This window comes from Thunnus thynnus, chromosome 19, assembly GCF_963924715.1.
Source record: "Thunnus thynnus chromosome 19, fThuThy2.1, whole genome shotgun sequence".
NCBI lineage: Eukaryota > Metazoa > Chordata > Actinopteri > Scombriformes > Scombridae > Thunnus > Thunnus thynnus.
In genome coordinates this window covers 6,244,747-6,258,348 of record NC_089535.1, presented here as the reverse complement: position 1 = coordinate 6,258,348, position 13,602 = coordinate 6,244,747, and the positions used below count along the sequence as shown (strand labels likewise).

General features: G+C 34.9%; 2 protein-coding genes across 2 annotated transcripts in view; both read right to left on the bottom strand.

Moving 5' to 3' along the window:
• The window catches only part of LOC137170289 (proteinase-activated receptor 2-like), a 117,360-nt gene extending 104,585 nt beyond the window's left edge, over positions 1–12,775 (bottom strand). The window contains exons 1-2 of the mRNA XM_067573530.1: positions 12,390–12,775; positions 10,456–10,479 (exon numbers count right to left, since the gene is read on the bottom strand). Of these exons, the coding sequence (XP_067429631.1) occupies positions 10,456–10,479; positions 12,390–12,525 (160 nt within the window). The 5' untranslated portion in view covers positions 12,526–12,775. The remainder of the gene's footprint in view (positions 1–10,455; positions 10,480–12,389) is intronic.
• On the bottom strand, positions 4,800–8,475 carry LOC137170293 (proteinase-activated receptor 2-like). Its single transcript, XM_067573536.1, has 2 exons — positions 7,958–8,475; positions 4,800–6,432 (listed from the first exon to the last, which is right to left on the bottom strand). Exons 1-2 carry the CDS (start codon positions 8,085–8,087, stop codon positions 5,375–5,377), a joined length of 1,188 nt encoding a protein of 395 aa, XP_067429637.1. The 5' UTR covers positions 8,088–8,475; the 3' UTR covers positions 4,800–5,374.
• Positions 12,776–13,602: the final 827 nt, after the last annotated feature.

The window sequence follows — 13,602 nt, the reverse complement described above, 5'->3', positions numbered from 1 at the left end:
ACGCCTCCACTGATATAATATCAAAGAATAACTTATATATTGTCAGAAGATATTATTTTATGTTTAAATGACCAGCGTGTGTGACTTTTTTTTTTTTTTTTTTTTAGGTCTGCAGGTTTCATTTATGGACTTTGGTGGTTATTGTCCTTCTATTTAGATTATGCATTGAATTTTAGAAGTGACAGTAACACAGCGTAAAATACTCTATTACAAGCAAAAGCCATGCATTCAAATTATTGCTTCATTAAAAGTACATAAGTATTAATTATCTGTTACCAGCTTCTCATATGTGAATATTTGCTATTTTTCTGATATATTATATATATTTCTTATGTATTTGGGTTTTTGAGTCTTGGTCAGATAAATATATATAATACACCTTAAAAAAACACACACACCCAAAAATCTAAAAACAAACAAACAAACAAAAAAATCAACAACTCAATATTCCGGATTAATTAGATTCAATGGATTAATATAAATTGAGTGGACAAATGCACTTCATCAGTCTATATGTCTGTAGTCTGTACAAAGTTTGCCACGTCCTCTTTATCTTATTGTGCGCCAACTGATACATGATATTACCTGATGTTGCAACAAACGTGAGTAAAAGCACACCCTATAACTTCCTGTTGACTTCAAAACTGTCCTCATCATGTAAGATGATCAGTTAAATCTTAAAAAACAGCTCTGAAGCAATCTAGTAATGAAGGTAAATATGCAGCTGAGTGATGTGACCACGTCTTTCTACTCCTCTAATAATCTGAACTGCTGCATTCTGGACAAGCTGGAGATGTGACTTTGGGTTGAGTCTAAACACAAGACAAGCTTATAAAAGTATAAAATATATAAAAAACTGGTTCAATTTGTAAAGATTATCTTTACTTTGGAGAAAGTTTTATTTTTCTTACTTTTGTCAAGTCCCAAACAGGAAGCACAAACTCCAACTGTATGTTTAATATGTTGAAAACTGCAGTTGCCTTTTATTACGTGCTTTGTGAAATCTACAGTGACAGATCCCACCTGAACAAAGAAATCATTATTTGGTCATATTGACTTGATGACCAGTTAGATGACCAAACACAAAGTTCTTCAACATGCTCTAAGGCAGTAAATGAGAAATAATATTGAGGGGTATGTATTTTAAATGTATTTGTATGTATTTCAAACTAAAATGTAGATATACAAGCAAAAATTATTTCTTTAAAAAACACAGACAAACTTTTATCCTACATTATAAAACCTGCTGAATTTTGTCCATCTTAGGTTTGGGTCTCAATTCTGGCACATCAAACACTGACAGAAAATTCATCAAATTACAACATGGAATAAAAGATTAGACCCATTAAAACTACACAAAGGCAATCATTCATATCCTGCTGAAATCAAGCAAACTGCATCAAGCAAAGTGCATAAAACAAATGTGTCGTAAAAGATGTAAAGAGAATTAGATGTATTAAAACAATATAAGCAGTAATTTAGACAGCTCAAAGCTCTGAAACAGGGGGTCATTGCCAAAGACTGGGGGTCTGGTCAGTTGCTGCTCTGCCTGGTTGGTAATCCAGCCTTACTTGTGAATATTAGCAACATTATTACTGATGCAGTAACCTTTAAGCAGCATTTTATTGCTGTCAAAGTGGAGCTAATCTTAACAAGGTTATATACTCTTGGCTTGGCTTTATATTTTAGTCTTTATGTGAAAAGAAGCTCTAGCCATGAAATAAATGTAGTGGAGTAAAAAGTTTCCACTCTATTAACATACATGAGGGGGACAAAATATTTCCAACAATTTTCAATATAATGCTCTCCAGTACACCACTACCATCCACCAACTACGACCTCAATAATAAACACAAAGTAGAATTATCACCTTTCTCATAATGTCAACAAAAACTGAAAACGTAAAAGCCTCGTAAAAAGTAGAATTTATGTCAGAGCTGTTGTATTGGATTGCATTTAATTGCACAGGTGTTCCTAATAAAGTGCTCAGTTAGTGTACATATCGGATGTACTGCACATTTCTCACCAGCAGGGGGAAGCATTAAACAAACTATACCAAGGAGGGATGTTTGCTGATCACATAACTGTTGCTTCTTGGTTGTCTTTCACTCTCACAATGATACTCAAACATATTTAGACAAAAGGTTGTTTTGTTTTAGAAGTGATGTATATTTAAAGAAAGTACAAAGCAAGGAATGACAGAAAGCTTTTCACTGTGAAACATATGTGCAATAAAATAATTTTTTCAGTAAATATATATATTGTTATGACCCGGCTCATTGGCCGCACCAAAATAGGACACACACCATGCTTAGTTTTAACAGAGAATAAGTTAATTAACACAAATTAACCAAATTAGACAAAATTAAACAAAATGAAAAATTCACAATATGGAGTGTGGAAATCAGTAGTCAGTGGTGTATGATGTGCATGAGTGTAAAATGTGTGTGTGAGTGTTTTAAGGTGCAAGAACATAAAACATAACCAAACTACGGAAACAGAGCTAAACCAAACCAAGTAGCTGAAGGGGAGAACAGAGAACTGCAACCAGTGGCAGCCGTAAGCAGTCAGAGAAGAATGTGAGACTGGGCTGTGCTGCAGCCTGGACTTAAATAACCTGGGAACCCTGTGGGCCCTCAGCTGTTGCAAGCTGCCCTCATGAACACCTCTAGAGGGAGCAGACAGGTAAATCACAAGGCCAAACAAAATGTGACACCCACACCTTCCCCTCCCTTAAGATGTTGTCCCATCAGGATCACAGCAACCAAAGCAAAACAAAACAATCGTCAAAACAACAACAACAACCCCAGCTGAATAAAACATTTGGCCAACAGCTGGAGGACCAGCAGAGAGAGCAGACAGATAAATCACAAGGCCAAGAAAAGGTGACACCTGGGATGTGTATATATGTATACAGGAAATACAAAACATTAACAAAATAGTAAGTCCTTGTATTTATTTGCATATTCTCTTGCAGCTTATAAAGCATCTCAACAGCTATTGGATGGATTGCAATGAAATTTGGTACCTGTTACGCCAAGGATGAAATGTAATAACTTTTTTGAACCCTTCCACTTAGTGCCATCATCAGGTCAAAATTTATTTCTCGTTCATGACCAATGTTCTTTGTTGGATTTTATAAATACTGAGGTCATGAATCAAATTTCCAAATCTCCTGCCGCTTAATGTGTTTGATGTGATGCTGGAACAAAATATCTCACTTTATTTATTAATATGCCGATTATTTTCTCAATTGATCAATGTTTATTTTTTTTATACATCAGAAAATTGTGAAAAACATCCATCAAAATTTCCTACAAATGGTTAATTTTAAGATGTGAGAATCTGGAACCATCAAAGTATTGACGTTAATACTTAAAAATGACTGCAACAATTGATCAATAATCAAAATAGCTACCTGTTAATTTTCTGTTGATTGACTTATCAATTAATTGAGCTATAGTTTCAGCTCTACTTTCAACATTTCATTACAGAACATGCTTAGTATGGCGCAATATATGTAAAAAGAAAAAACCCAAAAATATAAAAGAAACAAACAAACAACAAAAAAAGAAAACTCAATATTCTGGATTCATTAGATTAATTGGATTAACATAAATTGAGTGGACAAATGCACTTCATCAGACTAAATATCTCTGGTTTGTACAAAGTTTGCCACGTCCACTTTATCTTTTTGTGCAACTACTGATACGTGACATTACAGCGAAGGTCAAGTTCATGTCAATCCCTCTAATTCCCTGTTGACTTCAAAACTGACCTTATCACGTAAGATGATCAGTTAAACCTTAAAAAACAGCTCTGAAGCAATCTAGTAACGAAGGTAAATATGCAGCTGAGTGATGTGACCACGTCTTTCTACTCCTCTAATAATCTGAACTGCTGCATTCTGGACAAGCAGGAGTTGTGACTTTGGGTTGAGTCTAAACACAAGACAAGCTTATAAAAGTATAAAATATGTAAAAACTTGTTCAATTTGTAAAGATTATTCTTTACTTGGGAGAAAGTTTTTATTTTCTTACTTTTGTCAAGTCCCAAACAGGAAGCACAAACTCCAACTGCACGTTTAATATGTTTAAAACTGCAGTTGCCTTTTATTATGTGCTTTGTGAAATCTACAGTAACAGTTAAAGTAAAGTTCTTCAACATGCTGTAAGGGAGTAAATGGGAAATAATATTGAGGGGTATGTATTTTGTGACCTACGTTACTTGCCATAATAGGGAAATTGTGGAGAGGGTTAAAAAGAAGAGGAGAAGAAGAGTTTTGTTGGGAGAAGTCAATTGTATTATTGGTTGCATATGCTAACATGTTGTGCGTAAACTGAGAACAGTGATAAATAAAGTTACATAAAAGTTTACCTTCACCTCCCGTAGTATTCTGTGCAACAGTGTAACAGAAGAGGAGTGAACAAGAACTGAGTGACAATCATTAACTGAAGTGAACAAGTACAGTGTTAAAATGCCATTTCAAAAGAAAAGAAGAAAAAACAAAGAAGGGTGGATGATGTGTGTTTTCACAAAATGGCAACAAATTAATTGATATTTTTACAGTTGGACAAAGAAAGAGATATTTCTGACATTATGCCAGGCCCTGGGAGGTATGAAAAATCCTCTGCACACAGAATAAATAATTGGGATGAAATTTTGTCTTTGAGAGGAATTTTGGATGAACACAACCCTGGATTGTGAGCAAAGGTTAAAATATCAGGATTGTTTTGAAAATGAGAAGTACCTGGATTGACCTTTCCCATGTCGACCAGTCCACAGAGTCAGGAAACTCCTAGTTAGACAATTACTTTTATTGACAAACTAAAATGTAGATATACAAGCAAAACTTATTACTTTAAAAAACACAGACAAACTTTTATCCTACAGTATAAAACCTGCTAAATTTTGCCCATTTTAGGTTTGGGTCTCAATTCTGGCACATCAAACACTGACAGAAAATTCATCAAATTACAACATGGAATAAAAGATTAGACCCATTAAAACTACACAAAGGCAATCATTCATATCCTGCTGAAATCAAGCAAACTGCATCAAGCAAAGTGCATAAAACAAGTGTGTCGTAAAAGATATAAAGACAATTAAATGTATTAAAACAATATAAGCAGTAATTTAGACAGCTCAAAGCTCTGAAACAGGAGGTCATTGCCAAAGATGACTCCTAAATTTCCTTACATGTAATGAACCAAACCTGAGGTGGAAGACGTCACAGTAGAATAAGAAAAAAAAGGTAACACTTTATTTTATTTTGATATACAAATAAAGAGACCTGTAAATTAAGTGTTACCAAAATCTCTATCTGAAGGGAGACAATGATCAGGCATAAAACAGCTTAATAATGATCAATCAACTAGCATTCAGTGCTCTGTGTGTTATCTGAGTTAGGCGTGGTGTGTTGCTCTTGTGAGTTTTTCAGAGCCCTGAAGGAAACCTTCATCCTCTTCACTGTTCTCTCACTCCTGCAGAGGAACGTGTTCTTCACATGATCCCTGAAATTCTTAGAGATAAAGTAGTAAACAAAAGGGTCGATGCAGCTGTTGAGACTAGCCAGGCACAGGGTGGCGATGTAAAATCTGTACAGGTGGTTGTCGGCCCCGCCCAACAAGAGGATATAGTGTACCAGCAGCATGATGTTACTGGGGGTGAAGCACACTAAAAACATAACCAACACTGTGATCATCAAGACCACAGCCTTCCGTCGCTTCTTGGTGATGTCAGCATCTGTCATGCTGCTCCTGAGAGCTTTGAGCATGAGGATGTAGGATATGATACACACAATAGTGGGAACAACAAAACCCAGAGTTCCCATTGTCAGGAAGTAGCCAGCTGATATTTTCACCTGACTTTCCCTGGTGACATCGTTGCAAGTAAGGATTTTTGGCTTGAAGTTTGTTATTCTGACCTGTTGGTCATGCAGGTAGAGAGGGATGGTGATAAGCCAGACCACCACCCAGACTGTGACGGAGACGGCAACGGGTATGCGGTTGTCCCTCTGCTGCGCGGACAGTGGGTGGACCACCACCCAGTAACGCTGGACACTTATGCAGGTGATAAAGGCGATGGAGCAGTACATGTTGCTGTAGAAAAACGCCACCAGCACTTTGCACAGCCCTTCTCCGTAGATCCAGTTGTTCCCATTGAAGTGGTATGATATCTTCAGGGGGACCCAGATGACAAAGAGTAAATCAGCCAGAGCCAGGTTTGCCATGTAGATTGACGAGGGGTGCTTTTTCTTGGTCCTGAAGAGGAATACCCATATTGCCATGGTGTTGGTGGGCAGCCCCACAGCAAACACAATGATGTAGATGATTGGGAGGAAGACAGTTGTAAGATGACTGCTCAGGATTTCCTTGTCTTGGGATCCGACTGCTACCCCATCTGAGCTCTCTATATCAGGGACGTCTTCTTCTGTTGTGAAGTGACAATATGAAAACATGTGAAAAGCAGAAGTATGCAGGTTTACATGAAGGAACAAACTATAATTTGACTACATCTGAAACTCAAATGTGAGTTGCACTCTGTCCCTTTCAACCATGAGCATTTTGACCTGTTTCCTACTTGTAATAATAGTCCTCTAAGCTTGAATCAGCAGCATTACAACAACATCCATTTTACATATAACTTTATTATATATTTTGATCAAAGTAATTCTCATCCAGCCTATAGCTTGAGAACTGTTCATTCGATCTATTTCGTACTTGGTAGGTGTATTGCTGGGAATCAAGGAAGTGCAATGTTGATGTGTGAAGTCGTTTGGATGAGTGGTTCTTGAGAAATATATAAAGATACCTCACAAATAATGTTGATTTGCTTCTTCTGCCCATCGAGTCAACGAAAGGAAAAACACACAGCGATATTAGAGGCTCGTTATATTGATGAATGTACAAACAAGATACACAAATAGCATAAGTAGGTTAGATGTTTTATAGAGTACACTTCAGACTGCCAGAAGTGTACATATTACTCTAGACAGAGCAAATTAAGTCTCAGTTTGTTAAAATGGTAAAATTGTGACCTACTATATATATATATATACTATATAATAATCTCACATTCCATAAAACCAGAATCACCAAATAATCCCTTCCAGACAATATCATGCTCAAACTGCCTCCTTACTATCACTACCAGTAACCTACTTGTTCCTGTGAAGGAGAAAGCTGCTAATATCAGCTCTTATGAAATGTGACTATTCAAAATACTAACTTTTAAAAAATAAATTTCATGTTTAAATTCTCCACACCACCTTTGTTTGAGTGATAGATCGCCCAAAACAAAAATTAACACATGTAGATATTATTACAGCTAAATCCTGTGATCCTTGAACTTCATAATTCACATCATCCAAACTAAATATTCAAAACACATCAACATGATAAGAAATACTGATCAAGATTTTTTTTTGGCCCAGCACAGGGAAGATGCAATGAGATATTATATTGTTAACAATTCTATTCTAATTCTATTGATATTGTTAATTGTAATGTTTATTCTTTCCTACAGTATATCTTGACAAAGAGGCTAGAAAGAGAATGAACAGAGCAAAACACCACATTAGTTCAAAAAAATCAGAAATCTGACTTTGGGCATAACTTGCTTTACAGGCACTTTAGACAAATTAGACATGAAGCAAAAACATGAACATGCTTCATTGTCATGAATGACTACAGAATGAAGCAATATTACTAAACATATAACTAATATAACTACATAAAAAGGAAACATTACCCTCACTGGGACCATCCCATCATATGATTTTTAATTAACTGGTTAAAATAGGACAGAAAGAAATTAAGAAAATCCCAAGAAATAAATTAAGATTAAAAAAGATCAGTTTCAAGTTAGTGAAATTGAGAAAACACACTTATGTCACGTTTTGTGCAAAGAGTACATCATTTCCAGCTGACTTCTACCCCACCTTTGCTCACTTTACCATTTTTTATTGGATCTTCACTGGCTCGTGGGTAGCCATCCTTCCAATCTAGGCGGTAGCTATGCACCTCACCTGGGCTTTCTATAGCAGGGATGGCGTACACTGTTGTGAAGTGACAATATGAAAACATGTGAAAAGCAGAAGTATGCAGGTTTACATGCAGGAACAAACTATAATTTGACTACATCTGTAACTCAAATGTGAGTTGCACTCTGTTCCTTTCAGCTGTGAGCATTTTGACCTGTTTCCTACTTGTAATAATAGTCCTCTGAGCTTGAGTCAGCAGCATTACAACAACATCCATTTTACATATAACTTTATCATATATTTTGATCAAAGTAATTCTCATCCAGCCTATAGCTTGAGAAGTGTTCATTCAATCTACTTCGTACCTGGCAGGTGGATTGCTGGGAATCAAGGAAGTGCAATGTTGATGTGTGAAGTTGTTTGGATGAGTGGTTCTTGAGAAATATATAAAAATACCTCATAAACAATGTTGATTTGTTTTTTCCACCCATCGAGTCAATGAACAGAAAAACACACAGGGGTATCAGAAGCTCATTATATTGATGAATGTACAAACAAGATGCACAAATAGCGTAAGTAGGTTAGATGTTTTATAAAGTACACTTCAGACTGCCAGAAGTGTACATATTACACTAGACAGAGCAAATGAAGTCTCAGTTTACCAACAATGGTAAAATTGTGACCTATTCAACTTTAATGAAAAGTTTTTTTGGTCTGCTTGTGAAAACTATATAATAATCTCACATTTCATTCCATAAAACCAGAATCACCAAATAATCCCTTCCAGACAATATCATGCTCAGACTGCCTCCTTACTATCACTACCAGTAATCTACTTGTTCCGGTGAAGGAGAAAACTGCTAATATCAGCTCTTATGAAATGTGACTGTTCAAAATACTAACTTTTAAAAAATAAATTTAATGTTAAAAGTCTCCACACCACCTTTGTTTGATTGAGGGATTGTCTAAAACAAAAATTAACACATGTAGACATCATTACAACTAAATCCTGTGATTCTTGAACTTCATAATTCACATCATCCAAACTAAACATTCAAAATGTAAGTAATAGTAAAAGATACTGATAAAGACTTTTTTTGGCCCAGCACAGGGAAGATGCAATGAGATATTCTTTTGTTAATAATTCTACTCTAATTCTATTGCTATTGTTAATTGTATTGTTAATTCTTTCCTACAGTATATCTTGACAAAGAGGCTGGAAAGAGGATGAACAGAGCAAAACACCTTAGACAAATTAGACATGAAGCAAAAACATGAACATGTTTCATTGTCATGAATGGATACAGAATGAAGCAATATTACTAAATATATATAACTAATATAACTACATAGAAAGTAAACATTATGTAGCTACTGTATCCTCACTGGGACCATCCCATCATATGAACTTTAATTGACTGGTTAAAATAAGACAGAAAGAAATTGGGAAAATTCCAAGAAATGAATTAAGATTAAAAAAGATCAGTTTTAAGTTACTGAAATTGAGAAAACACACTTATGTCACTTTTTGTGCAAAGAGTACATCATTTCCATTTGAATTCTGTGTTCGTTTCATCTAATTTTGAATAAGATATTGACGTTTGTGCTGTAACAAACATGAATAGATCAGACAGTGGAAAGTGAGCTTGAGGTAAAAGGAGGCTGAGGTGAAGGTATAGTACATGGTAAAGCACAGCTGATGGTAGAAGTAGACATTGTAAACATCAGAATTATAACTGAATGTTATATATAAAGAGAATTTATTTTCAGTCACTCACTTGGTTGAAATGGTGGAGGTGGACCTGGAATAACAAAAGAGATTTACACACATGTAATAAAGTGTATACTACTACTGTGTAGAATTACATAAATATACACACAGGGATTTTGTAGGTTTTTTTTTTTTTTTAAAGTATCCATTTTCATCTGAACTGGCTGTAGCTTTGTGGCAATATCAGCAGAGGAGTAAGAAGTACAGGACAGGGGATGTGGTTCACACCAATCAAACAAGCATACTGTATGTTTTTCCCTCTATTTTTCAATTTGAATCAATACAGAATGAAGCAATATAACTAAATATAATGAGAAGGAACTTTATGTACTGTACCCTCACTGGGACCATCCCATAATTTGAACTTTAAGTAACTGGTTAAAATAGGACAGAAAGAAATTGGGAAAATTCGAAGAAGCCCTACATTAATGCAAATTAGTTGCATAAATGTAGGGCTTAAATAATGAATAATATTTGGCAAGAGGCTGATTGTGGTGGGAGAAGCTTGAGTTTCATACTACTTAGCAAACTTTTTTTTTTTAAACAAAATTGAACTTCACATTTTTCATATAAAAATAACTCTATATATGCATCCTAAAAGCCATCCGTGAATACCAATAATAATAGATAGAATAATATAATAAAAATAGAATAACAACTGAATGTTATATATTAGGAGAATTTATTGTCAGTCACTCACCTGGTGTAATTAGTGGAGGTCGACCTGGAATAACAAAAGACAAAGAACTTTACACACATTTAATAAAGGGATGTATACTACTACTATGCAGAGTAACATAAATATTCACACATTACAAACAGAGATTCAGTAGGTTCTTTGTTTTGTTTTATTAAAGCATCTATTTCCATCTAAACTGGCTGTAACTTTGCGGCAATATCAGCAGAGGTGTAAGAGGTACAGGACAGAGGATGTGGTTCGCGCCAAATAAACAAGCATACTGTATGTTTTTTTCCCTCTATTTTTCCATTTGAATCAATACAGAATAAAGTAATGTAACTAAATGTAATGAGCAGAAACATTATGTACTGTAGCCTCACTGGGATCATCCCATAATTTGAACTTTAATGAACTGCTTAAAATAGGACAAAAATAAATTGGGAAAATTCCAAGAAATAAATTAAGATTATAAAAGATCAGTTTCTTTTCTTTGCACTATATGAACATCACACTACTTCATGCATTGGCACTAAATGTTACAAGTGAATGAAAATAGTTATTGCAAATTAGTTGCATAAATGTAGGGCTTAAATAGTGAATAATATTTGGACAGAGGTTGATTGTGGTGGGAGAGGTTTGAGTTTCATTCTGCTTAGAAAACATTTTCTTTTCAAACAAAATTGCACATTATTTTTTTCATACACAAATAACTATATATATACACCCTAAAAGGCAGATGTGAATACCACATGTTAGCGTATATGGCAATAATTCAATATAGTTCTGATCTGTTTATCATGTAGTGTTTTTTTCCTCTTATACTTTTTTGTGTGCAGTTGGTGGAGTTAGACATGTTTTTTTGTTTTGTTTTGTTTTTTTAATTTATTTGGTGTTAGTACTTTTACAATTTCTCGGAACTTGGGTATCCGGGTTAGTGAAATTGAGAAAAGAAACTTATTACAAAGAGTACATCATTTCCATTCGAATTTTCCAATCATTTCATGTAAATTTGGATAAGATGTTGGCTTTGGTGCTGCTACAAACATGAATAGATCAGACAGTGGAAAGTGTGAATCTGTGTGAAGTTGGTGGAGTTAAAGATATTTCTTTTTTTCTTTTCTTTTTGGTGGTGACACTACTGCAATTTCCCAAAACTTTGGTATCCAAGTTAGTGAAATTGAGAAAACACACTCATGCCATTTTTTGTGCAAAGAGTATACAATTTCCATTTAAATTCTGTGTTCATTTCATCTAATTTTGAATAACATGTTGACTTTGGTGCTGCTACAAAAATGAATAGATCAGACACTCAAAAGTGAGCTTGAGGTAAAGGGAGGCTGAGGTGAAGGTATAGTACATGGTAAAGCACAGCTGATGGTAGAAGTAGACATTGTAAACATCAGAATTACAACTGAATGTTATATATTAGGAGAATTTATTTGCAGTCACTCACCTGGTTCATATTCACCTGGAATAACAAAAGAGAAAGAGATTTACACACATGTAATAAAGGAGTGTATACTACTACTATGCAGAATAACATAAATATACAGACATTACAAACACGAATTTTGTAGGTTCTTTGTTTTGTTTGATTAAAGTATAGGAGGATGTATTTCACAGTCACTCACTTAGTAGATCTGGTGGTTAGACAAATCAGACATGAAGCAAAAACATGAACATGCTTCATTGTCATGAATGGACACAGTGAAGCAATATTACTAAATATATATAACTAATATAACTACATAAAAAGGAAACATTACCCTCACTGGGACCATCCCATCATATGAACTTTAATTAACTGGTTAAAATAGGACATAAAGAAATTAGGAAAATCCTAAGAAATAGATTAAGATTAAAAAAGATCAGTTTCAAGTTAGAGAAATTGAGAAAACCCACTTATGTCACTTTTTGTGCAAAGAGTACATCATTTCCAGCTGACTTCTACCCACCTTTTCTCACTTTACCAATTATGCGTGGAGATCCATTGCTCAGTACTTTTTTGGCTCGGGAGTTGACATGCACCCTATCTCGGGTTTCTTTACCACGGATACCTCCAGCTGTTGTGAAGTGACAATATGAAAACATGTGAAAAGCAGAAGTATGCAGGTTTATATGCAGGAACAAACTATAATTTGACTACATCTGAAACTCAAATGTGAGTTGCACTCTGTTCCTTTCAACTGTGAGCATTTTGATCTGTTTCCTACTTGTAATAATAGTCCTCTGAGCTTGAGTCAGCAGCATTACAACAACATCCATTTTACATATAACTTTATCATATATTTTGATCAAAGTAATTCTCATCCAGCCTATAACTTGAGAACTGTTCATTCGATCTACTTCGTACCTAGCAGGTGGATTGCTGGGAATCAAAGAAGTGCAATGTTGATGTGTGAAGTCGTTTGGATAAGTGGTTCTTTAGAGATATATAAAAATACCCCATAAACAATGTTGATTTGCTTCTTCCACCCGTCGAGTCAACAAACTTTTCCGTTCGTTGACTCGATGGGCCGAAGAAGCACAGAGGTATATATTAGGAGAATTTATTTGCATTCACTCACGTGCTGGAAGTGCTGGAACTGGAGCTGGAATAACAAAAGACAAAGAGATTTACACACATGTAATAAAGTGTATACTACTACTGTGTAGAATTACATAAATATACACACAGGGATTTTGTAAGTTATTTTTTTTTATTAAAGCATCCATTTTCATCTGAACTGGCTGTAGCTTTGTGGCAATATCAGCAGAGGTGTGGGAGGCACAGGACAGAGGATGTGGTTCGCGCCAAATAAACTAGCATAATGTATGTTTTTCCCTCTATTTTTCCATTTGAATCAATACAGAATAAAGTAATGTAACTAAATATAATGAGCAGAAACACTATGTACTGTAGCCTCACTGGGATCATCCCATAATTTGAACTTTAATTGACTGGTTAAAGTAGGACAGAAAGAAATTGGGAAAATTCCAAGAAATAAATTAAGATTATAAAAGATCAGTTTCTTTTCTTTGCACTATATGAACATCACACTGCTTCATGCATTGGCACTAAATGTTACGAGTGAATGAAAATAGTTATTGCAAATTAGTTGGACAAATGTAGGGCTTAAATAGTGAATAATATTTGGACAGAGGTTGATTGTGGTGGGAAAGGTTTGA